Source organism: Leptonotus elevatus, chromosome 7 (assembly GCF_054856555.1).
Source record: "Leptonotus elevatus isolate MCC_2025b chromosome 7, RoL_Lele_1.0, whole genome shotgun sequence".
Classification (NCBI taxonomy): Eukaryota; Metazoa; Chordata; class Actinopteri; order Syngnathiformes; family Syngnathidae; genus Leptonotus; species Leptonotus elevatus.
Genome location: NC_141245.1, coordinates 25290877 through 25310028, shown reverse-complemented (window position 1 = coordinate 25310028; position 19152 = coordinate 25290877). Strand labels below are relative to the sequence as shown.

The window sequence follows — 19152 nt, the reverse complement described above, 5'->3', positions numbered from 1 at the left end:
TTCATCTGGAAAAAAAATCAATCAACTCTCTCGACCTACTTCCTATGTTAATTCTGAGAATTAATGCGGCATATGAACACAAAGTAGGAGGGCAAAACGTGGACATAAAAAAAAAAAAAAGAATCTCTTTCGTTAAGCAACATTACGGAGCATGAAATATCAATCCGAGATCGAGCGCCAACTCATTAGGTGCTGAACTTCAGTGTGTGGCATGTGAGAAGCGGCAAGGCGGAGGAACGACGGGGGCGGAAGAAGAGCCAAAGTGGCGAGGAATCATTAAATAGATGGTCGCGGCCACCGCGCCGCTTTGAAGACACCCCGAGATCCCGCTGAGCGCTAACGACGCCGACGGGGCCGCAACTCAGCCTCCTCGCCGAGATTAGACGGCCCCTTTAATCCAACAAAGGGGATTAAATCCTACAAGAGACGGCGTGAGCGGCGAGCGCTCCCGCGGAGGAGCGCTCGGTTGGACTTTGAAACCAAAAAAGCACAGGTCTTAGATAGTAAGCATCCAAGGGAAACTTCATAGGGTCGCCGCGCGGAAAGGCGAAGAAAGTCGTACAAAGTGTGACGATACTTGCCACCGTCAACGAAATCGCAGGAACAAAAAAAAAATGCCGATGCTTACTAACCAATTTATTGCAAACTAGTTGCTCAAGTACAGCAAACTGCTGACTCCTCCTATTTCGTTAATATTTCAATAATGCTCCTGGGTCAAATTGACCCCCAGTTTGCAAAATCATCCAAATTAGCCACAAACGATAGCACAATAATGTTAACATTTACAAAATTTCTAACCATTTCAATGCAAATAATTACGACAGATTTTATGCCCCTGGGTCAATCTGACCCGTGGCGTGTTTCATTATCCAAAAGTGTCAGAAACAACAACAACAACAAAAATCCGATACGCATTGTTTGTCTTTTCATGAAGTCTTATTGCAAAATAGTTGCCAAAGTCCAGCGACGGCTGAAATAATCCTCCTGTTATGTTTGTTTTAATGTTCCTACAGTAAATTCTGTAAAGTAAATTTGACTCTATTTCGAGCGGGACCTAACAGACTCAATTTTAAAGTAATATGCACACTTGGAAGAGAGTAAAATAAAGAATTGATTAAAATAAAATAAAAGTCACTCAAGGGTTGAGGAAGGAACTCACGACCTTCATCTTGGAGGACAGCCGGTCTACTGCCTGAGCCACGCAGCTCCTGCTGTGTGTTAGTATATCGCTGGTGTCAGCTGGAATCTTTGCAACTCCAAGAGGAGACCAAAAACATATTTTTTGTTCTCCTCTTGGACATAAGCAAACAGTAGGAGGGACATAGCTCAGGTGGTAGTGTGGCAGTCTCCCAAACTGATGGTTGTGAATTTGTTCCTCCACCCTCAAGTGACTTTTATTTATTTATTTTCCACTTCTTTATTTTACTATCTTCCAAGTGTAAATATGACTCTAAAGCTGAATCCATTTGCTCCCACTCTAGAAAGAGTCACATTTACTCTGCAGAATTTACCGTGTACGCATACATCAGTTTGATCCAGGGTGTTTATTTTTCCAAATGCAATCAATTAAAAAAAACCATGAAAGCGATTTGACCCGCGACAAAACATGAGGGTTAAGTCACATGAACGTCAGCCTTGGTGTCATCAACATCCCACCCGAGACCACCTCGCAATCGCACCCCCTGCCATCTGGGAACCCGAACAACACAGAACAGGAAGCCGTCTCTTACCTCCCTTGTTCCACCTCCCTTTGGTCCGCGCCGGGTCGGTGGCGTCGGGACATCCAGAGAGCACCAGGAGAAACAAAACAAGTTCAAGCGCGGGAAGAAATCCAGACGCCGACCTGGAAAACATGTCCAAGAGTTGCTGGTAGCCCGAGACACTCTCACATGGCCCCTGGCGCGGGAAGCCACGCGCGGGCTGTCGTCCGTCGCGCCGGCGTCAGCAGTCAGGTCTCCGGCTCGCCCAGCATCGTCGCGCTGCTCGTGTGCGATGCCGCCAGCCGGGGCGGGCTCTGGTCCTCACTGCCGCTGGTGCTGCTGCTTCATCCCCGCCTCGGCGACAGGAGCGGTGGGCGAACGGACGGTAACGCGCAGCCTGCCACGCGACGACGACGCCACGCTCGGCGCAGTGCATCGGAACTCACGCACGCACGCTCGCACGCACGCCCACCCAGCCACCCGCCGCCGCTCTCTCTCCGCCGCTCTGTGTCGCGCGATGCCGCCGCCGCTGCTGCTGCTGCTGGAATATTCTCCCTCCTCTGTCACTCCGAGGGGAATTCATTCCACAGCGCTCAAGGCTTCAGCTGTGAGAAGTGGGAGCGTTGTCCACCTTCTGCACTCTAGGAAGGAATGGCGGGGAAGCTGGGAAAGACAAAAAAAAAAAAGAGGGGAGGACTCAGGGGACTAAAGGTTGTCCTGGCTAAAATACTCATGTTCGGATTTGTGTTGACGACCTTGACCGGCAGTGTCAACTGGAATCCCCCCCCCCCCGCCGGAGGTGTAAGGATTAAGGTTTTTTTTTTTTTTTTTTTTTTTTAAGAGCTCAGTATTGTTCATTCGGAAATGTCATCATCATTGCTCTTTTATTATTATTTTTTTTATTATTATTTTTTTTTTTATATATATATATATATATATATTTATTTATTTATTTTTGTGTATGTGCGTGCGTGCGTGCGTGCGTGCGTGTATTTGTTAGCTCACCAGAAAACCTATTAGAAAAAATCTCATACCGTTCACCTAAATCGAACACCAGGAGACCCGAGGAAGGACCAAAGAAAACCAAGGAAGGTGAAATCCAGCACCGACCCGACACCCCCCACCAGAACTCCTCCCCAGCCCAAGAAACTTCCAGACCCCAACAAATCCAAAAAACATAAAATCAGGGAGGCCTCAAGAGACCAAAGGAGAGACCGAGAAAAGGAAGGAAGGACAGACGGATTAAGTTTAATCGGAGGCGAGTAGGAACGGAAACGAGAGAAGGTGAAAAATCCAAGAGGCAATCTGATGTGAATATACGAGAAAGTATTTGTCTCCAAACAGGTCAGGTTTTGTAAACAACAAACATTCTGACGGTTTACGGTGAGCTCAGTATTAACTTGCGCAGTGTCTTCACAACATTAACCATGAATAAAAACGTAATCAAAAGGTAGCTTGTGCAAATGTGTCAGTTCAGAAGTGCGTATCAAACCGGTAGCCCTTGGAATTGATCAGTAGCCAACATGTAGCTCTGTTTGAAAATGTTGCCGAACCCTGCCTACCCAAACCCTAACAACAAACGCTGTTCCCTCAAACCAAATGCTAAACAATTTCTTCAGCATTTAAATGCAAGCATCCCCCGTCCACTAAATCCTAACCCGAGCAGTTCCTTATCCCCGGTCCTAAACTTAACCATCATTATTTGTTAACCTTTTACCAAACAATTGCTCAACATGTTAACCAACTCTCAAATTCTAGAAATGACTTTTGGGAAGGGCGGCACGGTGGCTGACTGGTTAGCACGTCCACCTCCCAGTGCAAAGGTTGTGAGATCGAGTCCGGGCTTCGGCCTTCCTGGGTGGAGTTTGCATGTTCTCCCCGTGCTTGCGTGGGTTTTCTCCGGGTACTCCGGTTTCCTCCCACATTCCAAAAACATGCATGGCAGGTGAATTGGACACTCCAAATTGTCCATAGGTGCGATTGTGAGTGTGGTTGTTCGTCTCTGCGTGCCCTGCGATTGGCTGGCAACCAGTTCAGGGTGTACCCCGCCTACTGCCCGAAGCCAGCTGGGATAGGCTCCAGCAACCCCCGCGACCCTTGTGAGGACAAGCGGTACAGAAAATGGATGGACGGATGGACTTTTGGGAAAGCCAGTGAACCGATAGGGGGTGTCCGAGGACCAAAGGTTAGCCCAGCAAAAAGTTCACATTCATGCTCGTGTTGATGACCTTGATGGGCAGGAGTGTCGACTGTTAGCACCCTTGGCGGTTTTAAGGATTAAATGCGACTGCAGGTGAGAAGGCTCATAAACAGGAGGAGGTGGGGAAGGAGCCAAACTGGATCAATTTGTGAGGATAGCGGAATGAGTTTACTAAACGGTGCCAAATGGGAACAAAAAAAACAAAAAAAAGAATGACATTGAAAACAAGCATGGTTAACTAGAGTGGAACCTCTAACGTCAAACACAATTGCTTGATCGTCTATCTGCTAACGGTTAGCAGATATTGTGGATTGTGAATTTGTAGGGGTTAGCAGCTAGCCTCGGTACCTAATAACCCCGATCTCTGAGGGTCAAACGCGATCCATTATCCCCTCCTAACCTCCAAACGCAAACACCTTATCCTCTAACCCTGGTCCCCTTGCAGACCGATATCTCTTAATCCCCAATCTTAATCCTCAAACACCAACCTTTATCCTCTGCACCGAAACCCAAGCAACCACTTATCCCTGACCCCAACAGTCACATATGCTCTCATCCCGACCGCGAGAATGCTCGTCGATCTGCATTTGACTCAAATTCTTTACAAAGTCTAATTCATAAAACCTTGACAAAAGTCACATTTGTACATTCATAAAGGTTATACATGAGTATACAATATAATTATTTTCTTCACCCACTTTTTTGCAGCTGCTTTTAGAGTGAGTGGATATATATATATATATATATATATATATATATATATATATATATATATATATATATACAAATATATATATACATATACATACTTGAGTTCATTCATGATGGCCTAGGCTGAAATTCACTGTAACTTCCAAAGGTTAAAAAAAAAAAAAAAAAAAACACTGACTAAAAGCTGCTGCAATTGAATATTTACAAGTGTATAAACCTCCAGCTGTCTTGAACAAGAAATATTATCCGCATCAAATCAGTGATTTTGGAAGCCGTTTTGGCGGTTAGGGTTGGGAATATGGGATTGGTATAGTTATCATGGACGGGATTGTTTGAATATACGGGTGGAGCCACAACACTGACAATAAGATTTGGTATTGGAAAAAAAAAAAGAAAAAAAAAAGAAGAAGAGTGTCATTGTGGAAAAATCTGTTTAAAAAAACACTATTTTCTTATATCTTTTTTGTATTATGATGTCTTTTTTTTTTTTGCATATTTTCCACAATTAAATTTTTTTTTTCCAATACCAAATCTTTGTTGTGGCTCCATAAGGGTTTTGGGCATAAGTGATTGTTATGCTTGGTAGTTAGGATTCGAGTTTGGGTGTAAAGGGCTTGCTGAGATGATCTTTCGGGGTTAGGATAATAAAGATTTGGGTTAACCCTAACAATTGCTTTTACCCTCACCCCAAAAGCGTCACACAATCCGGTAGGCCCGAACATTGCGTGACGCCTTAACCCAAAAGTCAAAAGGCCGTCCCCCTTAACCCTGAAGTCAAAAACAATAACCGATCCCCTAAACTTAACAATTCTTTAAACGACCAAAAGGAAACGAGTTGAGTGACACGATTATTTAGCATCGTTAATGACCGTCAGTGCTTCCGTGAGCATTTCCGTTGTCTCGCAAACTTCATTGATCGCACAATAAGTTGCAGGTTTGTTTGTGTTCCCTCTGATCAAGATAGCGGCCGCGCTTCAAAGCCTCGTAAGCTCGGCGCTTTGTCAGCTCCGCAGCTTCTACTGCTCCCTAGTTCATAAAAACTGCCGCTTCTCGCAAGTGGGCGGCTCCAACAGGCATCAACACCTCGGATTTAATGTCCTAATTACAGCTTTCCGAGCCATTATTATTATTTTTTTTTTTATACGTGCATCACAAACAAATGAATATTGGCGCACAATCCTTGCTCATTTTCTACCTGCCCACCCGATTTTACCGTTCCGTGACGCTCTCCCAGGCTTTCCGCTAATAACAATCAGCAAGAACATAATTAATCTTACCGCGCACTCAAGAGCGAGAGAGATGTCTGTTTTTCTGTTCCGGGAATCTAACAGGAACATCTGTCGCTAGCGCAAACCTCATTACGAAGAACACTCGTCACTTCTTGCACTTCTTCACGAGGAGGGCGTAAAACCTGGAAATTGACTCTCTGCGTAAAAGTATTTTCTCAAAGATATCAAAGTTTAGTATCAATGTACCAGGCATCAAATATATGCAAAAAAAAAAAAGGTCAAGGCTTGTTTTTATGATGGTCTCTTCAGGCTTAAAACAAAAGCATCATTATTTAAAACAATCCATCCATCCATTTTCTGTACCGCTTGTCCTTACAAGGGTCGCGGGGGTTGCTGGAGCCTATCCCATGAAATTAGAAAAAGTAAATAGAACCTCAGAGGAACTCTTGTAGAAAGCCCAAGACTATTCAACCCACGCATTCTCACATTTTATTTTTTATTTTAATTTTTTAATATAGTATATACACAAAAGGCCTATTTCTCTCATGCATTATTCATAAATTAACTGTCTGTCTAATCCCCAAAATAATATGCCTCAACTGTGAGACGGATGGATTTTCTTGGCAACACAGGTTTAGACATCCATCCATCCATCCATTTTCTGTACCGCTTGTCCTCACAAGGGTCGCTGGGGTTGCTGGAGCCTATCCCAGCTGTCTTCGGGGAGTAGGCGGGGGTACACCCTGAACTGGTTGCCAGCCAATCGCAGGGCACAGAGACGAACAACCATACTCACAATCGCACCTATGGACAATTTGGAGTGTCCAATTCACCTGCCATGCATGTTTTTGGAATGTGGGAGGAAACCGGAGTACCCGGAGAAAACCCACGCAGGCACGGGGAGAACATGCAAACTCCACCCAGGAAGGCCGAAGCCCGGATTTGATCTCACGAGATTAGCACAAACAAAATGGTGGATTTTCAAATAAGGTTTTCGAACAACGCTGAACTATATATACAATTTAAAAGGCACTTGTGGACGGATGGTTTTAAAACCAATGGCGAGTGCACGCCACTCGCCTGCTCGTGTGTTCCCGTTCACTTGATTGCGGCTGAAAGAGGGTCAAGCAGGAATGAAACCTACAAAACGCCAAAACGTTCAACGTTTACAAAAAAACTCAAAAAGAAATACACACGTTGGCAATAACGGCAGTTAAAACTGTTGGTGGCTCGCTCACCGTTATCGAGCCTTTTTTTTCCTCCGACAGCTATCGAAAGATGGCTGCGCCGCTTTTCCTTGCAGCAGTCGCGCGCATGCTCGTAACATCGAAAATATACCGCGGGTAACGTAAGTTCACCTTGCGATGCATTGCCAGCGACTGGCGAACGCAGCGGATAGCGGGACTACATTTCCCATGATTCTTAGCTGCAAAAGCAGGAAGTGGCTCTCGTTCCAACGGTAATTTTGTCCTACCGATTAGATGTGGATGCAAAGTATTTAACAGTTCAATTCCATTTTAAGTGATTGACATAAACATGGCAACAACAACAAAAACAGGACGAGACCTGCTTCATATCGGCACCAAACAATGATGTTGGCGAAATCCTGAAAATCAACACAACTCAAAAATGCAAAACGGGACGTCTGGCCACCCTATTTTTATGGATTCTTTGAGATGTTCTATTTATTCCTACGTGAAGGTTTTTCCTGAATAACTATTGAGAGGAGAGCTTGCACTAATGATGTGCTATTTTAAAGCTAACCATTTAATAATTAGTCTCTCGAATCAATAATAATCAAATGCAGAGGCAATTGGGAAATAAGATGATGAGGCAAGTATATATTTTAGCAGTTTTTGCATTGATGGCAGGCAATCGAGGGCAGCCAACCAAGCTGAAGTGGATAAAAAAAATAAAAAAATGTTGGTCCAAACTGAGTGATAACGATATATAAAGATCATTCAAGGCAATGTGATGAAATGTGCTCCATCCGCATGTCTACTCGTCCACGTTGAAGCAGCGGTAGTACAGTAGATGCTGTGATGTTGTGAAATCAAACTCCGGGTTGGTGTCATCAGACTGGCTTTGATGTGCGAGGGCCCCCCCCCCCCCCCCTTGTGTAAAATTAGCTGCCACAGACAAGAGAAATCGGGCGAAAGCATAGCCAGAATTAGCATGCGGCGTCTTTGTTTTAGGTCCCCTGTGAGCCCCCGCAAGATTCTTAAAAGTTGTTTTCACATCAAAACACAGACGAAGAAGAAAAAGACCACGCGCAGTCTTGAGATGGAACAAGAAGATGGCGTTGCATAATTGAGCTACTGACCATCCTTTTGTGAACACAAAGACTGGTCGGTATCCTGCGAGTCCATCAGTTCGTGAAGTTTGGCCTGATGTTAGCTTGTAGCGCTAGCCCATCGCGACGCCCATGATTGGAACCTACAGCAAAAACCGGCAACCCTGTATCGGGTTTCATAAGCGTACACTGCACGATTATTAAAACCTGGTGCGATTGTCAAGGAAGAAGAAAATGGCCACCAAAATGGGGGGGTGAGGGGGTGATTTTGACCAGTTGTTGGCAATGATCGGTTTTGACTTTCACTGACTGTACATTTGGTTGCTTTCTAGCCCCAGGTACATATTAAATTGTTAAAGCTAACAGGCTAACAATTAGCAACTCTGCGGCAAGATTGTTGCCCTTTAAGCAGTGTTATCACGCAATCGTTCACGTGAGACTTTTTCTAATGTCATTTTATTGATTTCCGCTTTTTTAACCTTCCATCCATCCATCCATTTTCTGTACCGCTTGTCCTCACAAGGGTCGCATGGGGTTGCTGGAGCCTATCCCAGCTGGCTTCGGGCAGTAGGCGAAGTACACCCTGAACTGGTTGCCAGCCAATCGCAGCTTTTTTAATCATTAATGTTCAAATAGCACATAAAAAAAAACATTTGCTCACAATGTATCCCTGATTAGACTTTAGGGTAAAAGCACTCTCGCAAGAATAAACCCCCCCCGCCGCAAAGCAGTGGTGGCGTGTTGGGGAAGGGAAGCGCTCCACGTCGGCCCTGCTACGTTTGACAGCTTATCACCCCCAGACAAGAGCCCTCTGGGTAAATGTGGTCAAGCAGGAAGAGGAGGCCGACTGCTGGCTGCCACCGTTGCCGTGGCGTGGGTGCAGCGCGCCGATAAGGCGGAAGCTCTACTGGGCAAAATACGGAGGGGGGGGGGGGGGGGGGGGCTAAGACGCCCAGCCAACAGCCATGCTCGTTTCCAGCTCGGGTTTGGCTAAACCTCTTTAAAAATTTACACACAGGCATTTAGCATACTCAGCAAATATGGGTTAAAGCATGCATGTGTGTTTGTGTGTGTGTGCGCGTGTGTGTGTGTTTTCTGTTGTGTGTGTCACGTTTCACGGTAAGCCAGCGAGGACGCCGAGTGACGCTCCAGAGTGTAGGAGGGGGATCAAGAAAGACGTGAAGACAAAAAACTGTCGTCTTGACGTGTTGACGGCGTGAAATTAGCTTTATTGGAGCAAACACAATGAATTGATGCCCCCCACCCCTCCCCCTCGCCTTGATGGAGATCTGGCTCTTTTTTTTTTTTTTGCGGCGTTTTTTCTTTTTTCTCTTGGGCGCATCTGCCTGCCCAGATACTGGATAATCTAGCTGGCTCGCAGTGTTCCTAATCCCAGCAGCACAAAAACTCACTCCAGGACGGGAGCTAAAATTTGGGAGACGGCGTTTGCTCGGACCACATCGCCAAACTCATCTTTAACATTTTCAAACAAACACAACATCCCTTTAAAGAAAGAAATAAACACACACGGAAGCGTGGAACTAACTGTTCATGTGGAGTAAACATTTTTTCACTGGCAAGTATGTTTGAGCGTATTTGCAAGTATGTTTGGATGTATTTAATTTAGTTTGAATGTACTCGCAAATACGTTCGAACGTACTTGTAGGCTAAATGCTACAAACATAGCATATTTTCCCATAATGCCACTGGGGGATTACTTGCGCATCTGTGTGTGGAACTTTTTTCTGCCCCCAAAAAATTGCCCGATTAATAAAAAAAAAAATAATAAGTACTTGAAAAAAATACAACTCCATCCTCTAAGGCTTTTTCTCAGTGGTGACATTTGTAAAAAAATTATAATAATTAAAAAAAAATTATAATAATAGTAATAATAATAATAAAAAGTCTTTTTTTTTCCTTTAGTAGTTTTTTGTTTGTTTTTAACTCAGATAAATTACTGCTTCTTCTTTACTGTTTTACATAATATTAATTATTCTCTAAATATTGGGCCTCTTTCATTAAAACTTGTTCTGTATATACTTTTTTTTTAATACGTTTTACTTCGATAAAATTGGACTTTTGTTTTCTTTCTTCCAATGAGATGATAAAACGTTCAAGACAGTCACTTTTTTTTCTTAAAAATACAGTATACTTACAAGATTAATATTTTTTTCAAATATAGGCCACTGAAAAAAAGACAATCAGAATTTATAACTTGAATAAAATATGATTTTTTTGAAAACTTGAAAATAAAAACATTAAAAAAATTAACAATTCAAAGTTTGAAATCCAGGACATGTGAGGAATGTTTTTCCTCGTACCTAAAATTTCTACTTTTGCCAGAATTTTGCCACATTTTCCAAAATACCGGGAACTATTTTCCCCCATTCTCAAAATTCCACCCTTTTCACACAAAAAAATCCCAAACTCAGGAGCTATTTGAAATATTTAGCTCGCTCGTCCACATTTTTTGACGAGATTCAAACCATTCCAACTTCAGAACATTTAGTGTATTCGGCATTCGCATTGCAAAATTTTTGCAATAAAAATCCAAACTTGGGAGATATTTTACATCCTCTTCTCTTCCTTCCTAATTTCGTGACCAACTCAAGCTTTTCCCTGTCGCACATTCAACATTTCGCCCATTGAAGTCGTTCCCCATCATTTCAACGCATCTTCCGCTTTTCATCATCCACATGCAATTTCTCCAGAAATTGCGTTCTCCTGCTACGCGTTATGATGATGATGATGATGCCCACATTGTGAGCTAATATTGTAAGCTATCCCAAATCTAAAGGAACATTTATGGCCTCTAAATCCAATATTTGCACGTAGAATCACTTTTAAGGGAACATTTGTGGGCAAACAACATACAGTGTATGATGAAACGCGTCAAATAATCGTAAATATGCGGCGGTCCGCGGCCGCTATTACATTCTGTGCTTAACAGCAATTGTATGAAAAAGCGAGAAGGGGCGAGTCCGTATGCAAATGTTACGCGCGACCATTCGGGAAAAAGGCGGCGGGCCAAAGCCGGGCAAAGCGCAATTACCTTACAATTACTCTCCCTTACATACGGCATCAACTTGTGCACACAACATACACACGCGTGTGTGTGTGTGCATGAGTGAGTGTGTTTGTTTGTGTGTGTGTGTTTGGGTCCAGGCCAAAAGAACAGAGGCGTAATAAGAATCCCAATGAGTTAGTGATGGCTGTCATAAAGTACAGCACGGCTTCTATTTACAAGCGGCAATAAAAGTGCCTGGCGGGCGATTTATGGAGGAGAAGCTCAAGCTTTTTTTCTTTTTTTTCTTTTTTTTGCCAAGGGCATGTTAATAACCTTTGTGCCACGTTCTCAACCTTTTTGGCAGATGGACATTTTGTCTAATTGAGTGTCTGACAAAAACAAACAAAAAAAGCAATGATGTAGAGCGAGCGCGTTTTTGTGGATTCCAGACTGAAGATTTCAAGTGGCCTGCATCAATGACAGCAACTGCAAGTGGAAATTTCCCGCTCAATTTCCATGGCAACGTTTGGCAAGTGTTACGATTGGAAGACTTCTTGGGCCCGATGCTGAGACGAAAGCTTTATGCCCATAAAATCCGAAAAACTGTGGCAATCGTTTGGATATTTTCTAGCAGTGTCAGGCGATTATATTTTTTTAACCGTAATTAAATCGCATGACTTCAATAGTTAACTTGCGATTAATCGTATGACTTCAATAGTTAACTTGTGATTAATCGCATGACTTCAATAGTTAACTTGCGATTAATCGCATGACTTCAATAGTTAACTTGCGATTAATCGCATGACTTCAATCGTTAACTTGCGATTAATCGCATGACTTCAATCGTTAACTTGCGATTAATCGCATGACTTCAATAGTTAACTTGCGATTAATCGCAAAGTTTATATCTGTTGTAAATGTACAATAAAATATTTGTTAAAGTTTTCATACACTTGTTTACATAAGAGTTGAAAACATGTTAAACTAATAGAAATACGGTTGCACCTTTTAGTCATTGATATATTAATTTCATAGTAATTCATAAAATAGAGTTAAAATAAAAAGATGACTACTATAAAAAAAAAAAAAGTGTGATATTGATTTGATTTGTGTTGAGGGCATTTTTCTGCATTTGGAAGACATTGGTGACAGCTCAGTGCATTTTTTGTTTTCATATTAAGATTTTAACTCAAATGATTCACATTTTTTAAATCGTAAATTACAACTTGACTCCAGCCTCCACAAATCGATGCATTATCTTTCAATTTATGCTAAATTTGGACATGGAATGTGTTTTCTGCGTTGCGACTGGAATTCCTCCAGTTTCAATTCCAAGTAAGGAATTACATTAATTGTGCGTTAAAAAAATGAGTGCCGTTAAAGGAACTTTAAATTAACTCAAAATTAACTCACTCATTTTGACACCCCTAATATTTTCAGAGCTTGAAGTGGACATGAGTAGAGATGTGCATGCTTGTGAATGTTGCTGACAATTCAGAGCATTTTTGTGTCATTACGCAACATTTCGCTTCTGTACATTTACATTCAAAAGTTGACGTACCGCAAGAGTCTGTCAACTTTCAAGCGCGACTGCAGTTACAGCACTTTTCGGATAAATATGGAGTATCACAAAAACTCGAGCTCGTTCCGAAACACCGGCATCGATTTCGAATTCTGCGGCATCAAAATACCGGAAAACGTTCTTGTCACAAAATGTGTGTTAACCACTTTTTTTGTTTTCAAAATAAGACATTTGCAAAGATATGCTTTTACAATAGAAAACACAATTTTGCGGATTTCCGGACATGGACCAAACCTGTACCTAAATCTCTCAATTCATTTATTTTAATTAATTTCTGTGTGTCAAACTGAACTAATTGTTTTCTTTTGGGATGGAAAGTAAACCATGATTGTTTGCATCTGATTCATCCACAAAATATTCCACAGATGAATCAATTGTTTAAAAAAGTGTTTGTTAGTCCCAAAGCATGCGTGAAACGTTTTTCACTCTCTCGCCCACCAATGGGCAATTTTGGATTCCACAATTTGGATGAAGAGCTCGGCCGCCTCGGCCGCCGCCGCCGGCGCCGCCGCCGCCGGCTGCTGATCAAGGTCAGCGGCTCTTCACACAAATAGCGGATCACACGATATCACCACACTCAATTTAATAACACTTTACAACAGCTAGCGCTCTCCCTTGCCCCCCTCCCCCAACTCATTTCTCAAAACACTATAACATCTCAATTACAGCGGCTGCTGCGGTCGGCAGAATTAAAATGGTGTTTTCCAAGCCCCTTGCATTAGCGGCGCGCCGTAAAGCAACGTGACATTAGTCACTGGTAATAGACGCTAACCTTAATGACACTATTAAGATCGCTCGCTGACGGACGAGGTAAGTCGCACGTTTGCTCAAAACACATTAGCGTTAAGATAGCGCGGGTGGCGGGGAGGGGGGGACAACAACGAGTCATTCCAAGAAAGAAGCGCACGAGTTGTTTTAGGACATCAAGTTGATGGCTTCACTCATTCGGATTAAAGAGATACTTGACTCATTGAGCCATTTTCAGCGGTAAAAAAAGTTCATATTTTGTCCAGAATGAATTTGATAACTTCATTAGTTTTCATGTATATGCCACGGAGGAGGCGGGACTTACGACTTCCTGGTTTTAGCATTTTAGAGAGTTAAGACATCATGGGCGGGGGGGGGGGGGGGGGGGAGGGGTGTCGGAACGGCAGAAACAACGCTGAAGTGTGAAACCCGGAAGTCGGGAAGTCCGTGGCATCTACTCCATTAATATATTTAAAAACTCATTATCCCACTTGCTGTCGACTGAAGATGACATCACCTGTGCTGAGGAAGTAGGTAACGACCAATCCTGGCTCAGTTTGCTGATCAAACCCAGAAAACAGGTGAGCCATGATTACTGCTGAAAAGGGCTCAATGAGTCAAGTAATTTTTGACAAGATTGTGAAAACCAATTGTTGAAAATGTCTTACTCTTTTTTCTACATTCATTCAAAGACACTATTTCTCTTTCCTAATGGATAAAAACGTGTGGATTTTGCTGCTTAAACTCTTGTTCCACAAATGTAATATTTATCAGTGTTGGGTTGAAACTAGCTGATTTGCATAGAACTTAAAGGGATACTTGACTTATTGAGCCACTTTCAACAGTAAGAAGATCATATTTTGTCTATTATTAATGTGATAACTTCACAATTTTTCATGAACAATCAATACCTTTAAAAACGAATGTTGCCGCTGGCTGTCGACTGAAGATGACATCACCTGTGCTGAGGAAGTAGGTAACGACCAATCACGGCTCAGTTTGCTAACCAAACCCAGAAAACAGGTGAGCTGTGATTGGTTGTTAGACTCGTTACTTATTTCCTCAGCACAGCTGATGTCGTCTTCAGACAACAGCAAGTGGAAAAAAACGTTTTTAAAGGTATTAATTGTACATGAAAAATAATGACGTTATCAAATTATGAAATACTTCATTTTGACATGATTTCTTTAACTTTATCAAAGTTTTTGGGGGCGAGGGGAAATTGCTTCTGTTTTTTTCTTTTATAAACTTTTGTTATATTTTCAACAACAACAAAATTATCTTATAAATACTATTAAATTAAAAAAAAAATCATATTCCAACTACAAAAATACTTCTTTTTTTTACATTATACAATATATTCTGACTATTCTTCACTATTTTCAGTGTGTCCCTAATTAAAACCCTTTTGTACATTTGCGGCGCTTTCAAAATCATGAAACGTTAAGAATAGTGACAGGTTTCTTTCTTTCGACCGTGGGGAGACATTAAATGAAGTTTGCAACAAAATCCAAGTGAGAAAGTGCGTCATTTGTCTTTTATGAGACAAAGACTGCTTTTAACAACTGATGTCTAAGTGAAAGAGAAAAAAAAATCAAATCAAGCGCTAACTGCGGCACAAAGTCTCAACTGCATTTTTATGTTCTCAGCTTTTGTCACAGCGGCCGCCCACACAAATCAGTGTCAAAGCCCGCAAAAGCTGAGAACGGAGATAAAAACGGCGAAAAAGAGAAACGCTGCTTGTCAAGGAAGCGACGCGACAAACGTGACAAACGCGCAATCGGGCTTCCGAGCCGTCTCGATTGGCCGCCGATATCGTAAATCTGCGCCTGCGGCGAAAGGCGGGCACGGGACGCTCGCAACTGCAAAACAATTACCGGCAGGAGACACTTGCGGCTTAAAGCCAAATGCTGAGGCAGAGCTGCAGTGTTGTTGGAGCTTGTGGATGTAAGAGCGCTGATCGAGCTCCTGATAACCTGCACATGAAATCATTTCATTATTTCACTTTTTTTTTTCTTTCGAAAATATTCATTTTTTTAACATTCTTAATAAATAGTAAATATGAATTCATTCACTCGCAGCCATTTTCACTGAAGCAACCCCCTTCGCTCCCAGCTGTTTTACTGGATTTTGACAGAATATTGTGTTCTATTGCTATAAAAACATGGAAACTACCAAAAGAAAGATTAGCGCTTCTTCTTTCATCAGGAAAAAAATTATATTTCTATCTATTTCCGTTTTGCAGCAGTTAGCATTAGAATATAGCTAAGTTTCCTCATTATTCATAAATCTGCTTAGAAATGTGAGTAAAAGAGCATTTTTTTTTCAACATGACCCTGGTTGATCTCTTATACTCTGCTGCCACCTGCTGGCCGTTTTTGTAATTGCTACTATAGCTTCACCTGTTCTCTGCAGTTCAGAGGCTGCGTCAAAGCCTTCTGTGTGCTCTAGCATTAAAAACAAACAATCATATAAATACGTCTTTGGGACACTTAAAACATTTAAAATAGAACGCATTTATATGTTTTGGGGAGCAAATGAGTTAAATACAATTATGCTTTCATAAGTTTTTGTAATTTTCTTTTTTTTTGTGTGTAAAATTACGACTTTGGTCCTGTAGTATTTTTAGTTTCACCCAAATTAAAACTCCTTTGTACATTTGTAATTTTTTGAAAATATGAGTGGATAAGTATAATGACTATTTTACCAAGGGTGAAAAAAAAGCGACTGTGGGACCAAATCCAAATTAGTTTTGAACAAAATCCAAGACAGAAGCTCATAGATAGTTTTTGTTTGTTTTTTTATGAGATAGAGTTGACTAATGTAGTGGCCAATATTGAAATTTACATATTATTCGAGTCACTCTAAAAACAGTTTGGTGAAAAATTAACCAATTTGGTTGAGGTTTGGAAGGAGAAACCACAAAAACAACCAAAAAAAAAGAAATATTGAAAACATGTAGCAAAAAAATATCTTTGAAAAACACGCGTTTCATTTGTGGAGAAAATACAAATTTCTGTAAAATGGCATCATTCTGTCAGCGTTTCCGTCTCGACGCATCGTAACTTCTCATGCACGCAAACCTCGTACGCGCGCGCAGCAGATCTCACATCCATTATGCGGACGCGGCCAGCAGAAAATAGCAGCAAGGTAATGTTATGGAAAGGAGAGAAATGGGCTGTTATCTGAAGTCGATGCGCCTCCGCAAATAAATCAGCATCTCACTCCAGCTGCTGGCGCGCATTCATCTGAACGGCGCACGTTCGCCAAGCGCCAGGACCGACCGACCGATCCATCATCGGGAGGGCGCGCGCTCACTCGCCTCAGGAATGCAAACGCACGCCGCCGGCTTGTTTGGAACCCGACGCCAAAAGCTGGACCTGGGATCGGTGGAAGAATTCAAACGGACTGACTCGTCCACTTACTGCTCATGAAGCCGTTTTGTTGATTATTTTTGAATCTTCATGTTGATTTCTATTGTGCAAGGTGGCGGTTACCATAAACGATGCAGAAATTGCATCCCACATGAATCGAATGTTCTTCAGGCTGAATAGTGGCGTTGTGACGACTGCAAAAGTGCTCAGAAATATTGTACGTCACTTGAAAGCGGCAGTCCGTTCTGAAATCTAAAAGACAAAACGGGAAAAATGGTGTCGTCGTGTTTGCATTTATTGCTCGCCATTTCTGTGCAACAACCGAAGGAATGACTCTGTGAACAATCGCCTTCTATCTGGGATTGGCTAGCAGTTGCCTTCTTTTGCTTTTTTAGATTTAGGGACGTACGGTATGGACAAAATTTCATATCTCAATATGTTTGCCAGACATCTCTGATAATATACAATAACGATATATGGGGTCAGTGAACACTAAGCAAAATATCAATCCAAAATGATGTGTAAAGCACTTTTTTTTTTTATTAATACTTGATGACAGTTATCAACATGAACAAACTTGGCAATTAAAAAAAAAACGAATTCAACTCACATTGCACTGCAACTGTGCTTAGTGATCAATAATGTTATGCTCTAATATAAGTAAGTTGTTGTTGTGTTTGTGTGCCTGCGTAGGCCTGTTAACCGCATTATTATGCAATTTGCATGTGTTGTGTTAAAATAAGTTTGCCACTCACATGTGAACGTTGTAACCAGTGGCTTCCTCAGCATTCCCAGCCATGTTGCGTCGGCCTGGATCGAGGTTTGGCGTTTGGTGGCGCCAATTACAATAAATCGCTTCTCATCACTTGTTTGAATCCACAAAAAGTCATGGCGGCATGACGAGCTCACTGCTCCGTCATTGGAATAGCGGGCGCGCGCGCGCGCTGCTCGTTAACCCGGAAGTACATTTGTCTGACGCGCGTCCCTAAAAGCGCGCGTCTCCCGGATCACCCACGCCCCCACCACCCCGATCCCGATTGTCATTAGCTAGCTTTAGCTGTCAATCAAAGCCAAACTTGAAAGGAGGTGTGTGATTGGCTGGCACGACTGATCATTGACAATACTAATCATCCACCCATGTTGAATTGTAGGTGACTGCAAGATGAGTAGAGAGAGCAAGTGAGGAGCGATGCCAACTTGAGACGTGAGTGGAGACAGTGAGAGTCTAAAAATCATATAATGCTCAATATGAATTTAATATCGTTAAATTTAACTTGAGAGTAATGAACAGAAAGTGGAGATAGGCAGGCAGCTATAGCACATGTCATACACAAGGAAACTTGGTCTGCTTTACATAATTAAAAGTACAATATTTTAAAGCAAAAAAAAAAAAACTCAAAAGAACTAAAGACACCTACAAAGTACGAAAACAAGCGTTTAATTTTAGAGATTACTAAAATTTGTAAAAAAAAAAAAAAAATTACAGTATAAGACAAATAATTTGAGGTTAAAAACTTCCGTCATAGGCATGAAGAAAAGCATAGTTTTTAACCTGAAATAAAAAAATATTCACACTTTAATATTACTTTCATATTTAATTTAGAAGTCATTGAGTAATATTTTCCTTCTCGTCAAATATGCACCGAAATGTAACATGTGACTTCAGAAGTATTTCGGAGCAAACAGTTACTGTGCTGTGTTATTTGCCTCTCTGTTGATCAGTTAATAATTAATTCAATTGTATCTTAATTGAAAATCATATTTTATGACAACGCAGCTGCCATTTTACAGTTTTTCATACACTGTAGACAATGTGTACATATATATATATATTTTTTTTTTTGGGTTAATTTTATAAAAATGCTTCATGTGTTTGTGTACCATATTAAAACACTGACTGAAATAACACTTCAAGTCTAATGATGACTTCAACTTTTACACCGTTTTGTATTTCTTTTACATCTGTGCATCTCCTCGGGCAGAGGCGGGCGAACTCGGTCCTCGAGGGCCGAAGTCTTGCAGGTTTTCGAGGTTTCCTTCTTCCAGCAAGATCGTTATCAGGCTTATGCATTCCTTGCTGATGAGCTGATCATATATCAAGCTGTGTTGGAGAAGGGAAACATCCCAAACCTGCAGGACCCCAGCCCTCGAGGACCCGAGTTCGCAAGGTGCCAGTTTCTCTTGAATATTCAGCGGGGTCCGCCCCTCGAGAACAAGTAGTGGGATTAAAGTGTTAAAGTGGATTCTCGCATTGAAACTTTTTCAAGTTTTTTTTTTTTTTGTAAAATGAGCTGGTTTGCTCGCAGGTG

At 41.8% G+C, this 19152-nt stretch overlaps 1 protein-coding gene across 6 annotated transcripts in view; it reads right to left on the bottom strand.

Annotated features, from left to right (window-relative positions):
- The window catches only part of robo2 (roundabout, axon guidance receptor, homolog 2 (Drosophila)), a 364990-nt gene extending 347220 nt beyond the window's left edge, over positions 1-17770 (bottom strand). For 4 of the 6 annotated variants that reach the window (XM_086080355.1, XM_086080360.1, XM_086080357.1 and 1 more), the window contains exons 1-2: positions 17599-17770; positions 1731-2363 (exon numbers count right to left, since the gene is read on the bottom strand). In XM_086080355.1, coding sequence (XP_085936481.1) covers positions 1731-1854 — 124 coding nt within the window. In that variant the 5' untranslated portion in view covers positions 1855-2363; positions 17599-17770. The remainder of the gene's footprint in view (positions 1-1730; positions 2364-17598) is intronic. The other 2 variants (XM_086080362.1, XM_086080358.1) reach the window with 1 other exon arrangement.
- Between the last annotated feature and the right edge of the window lie 1382 nt (positions 17771-19152).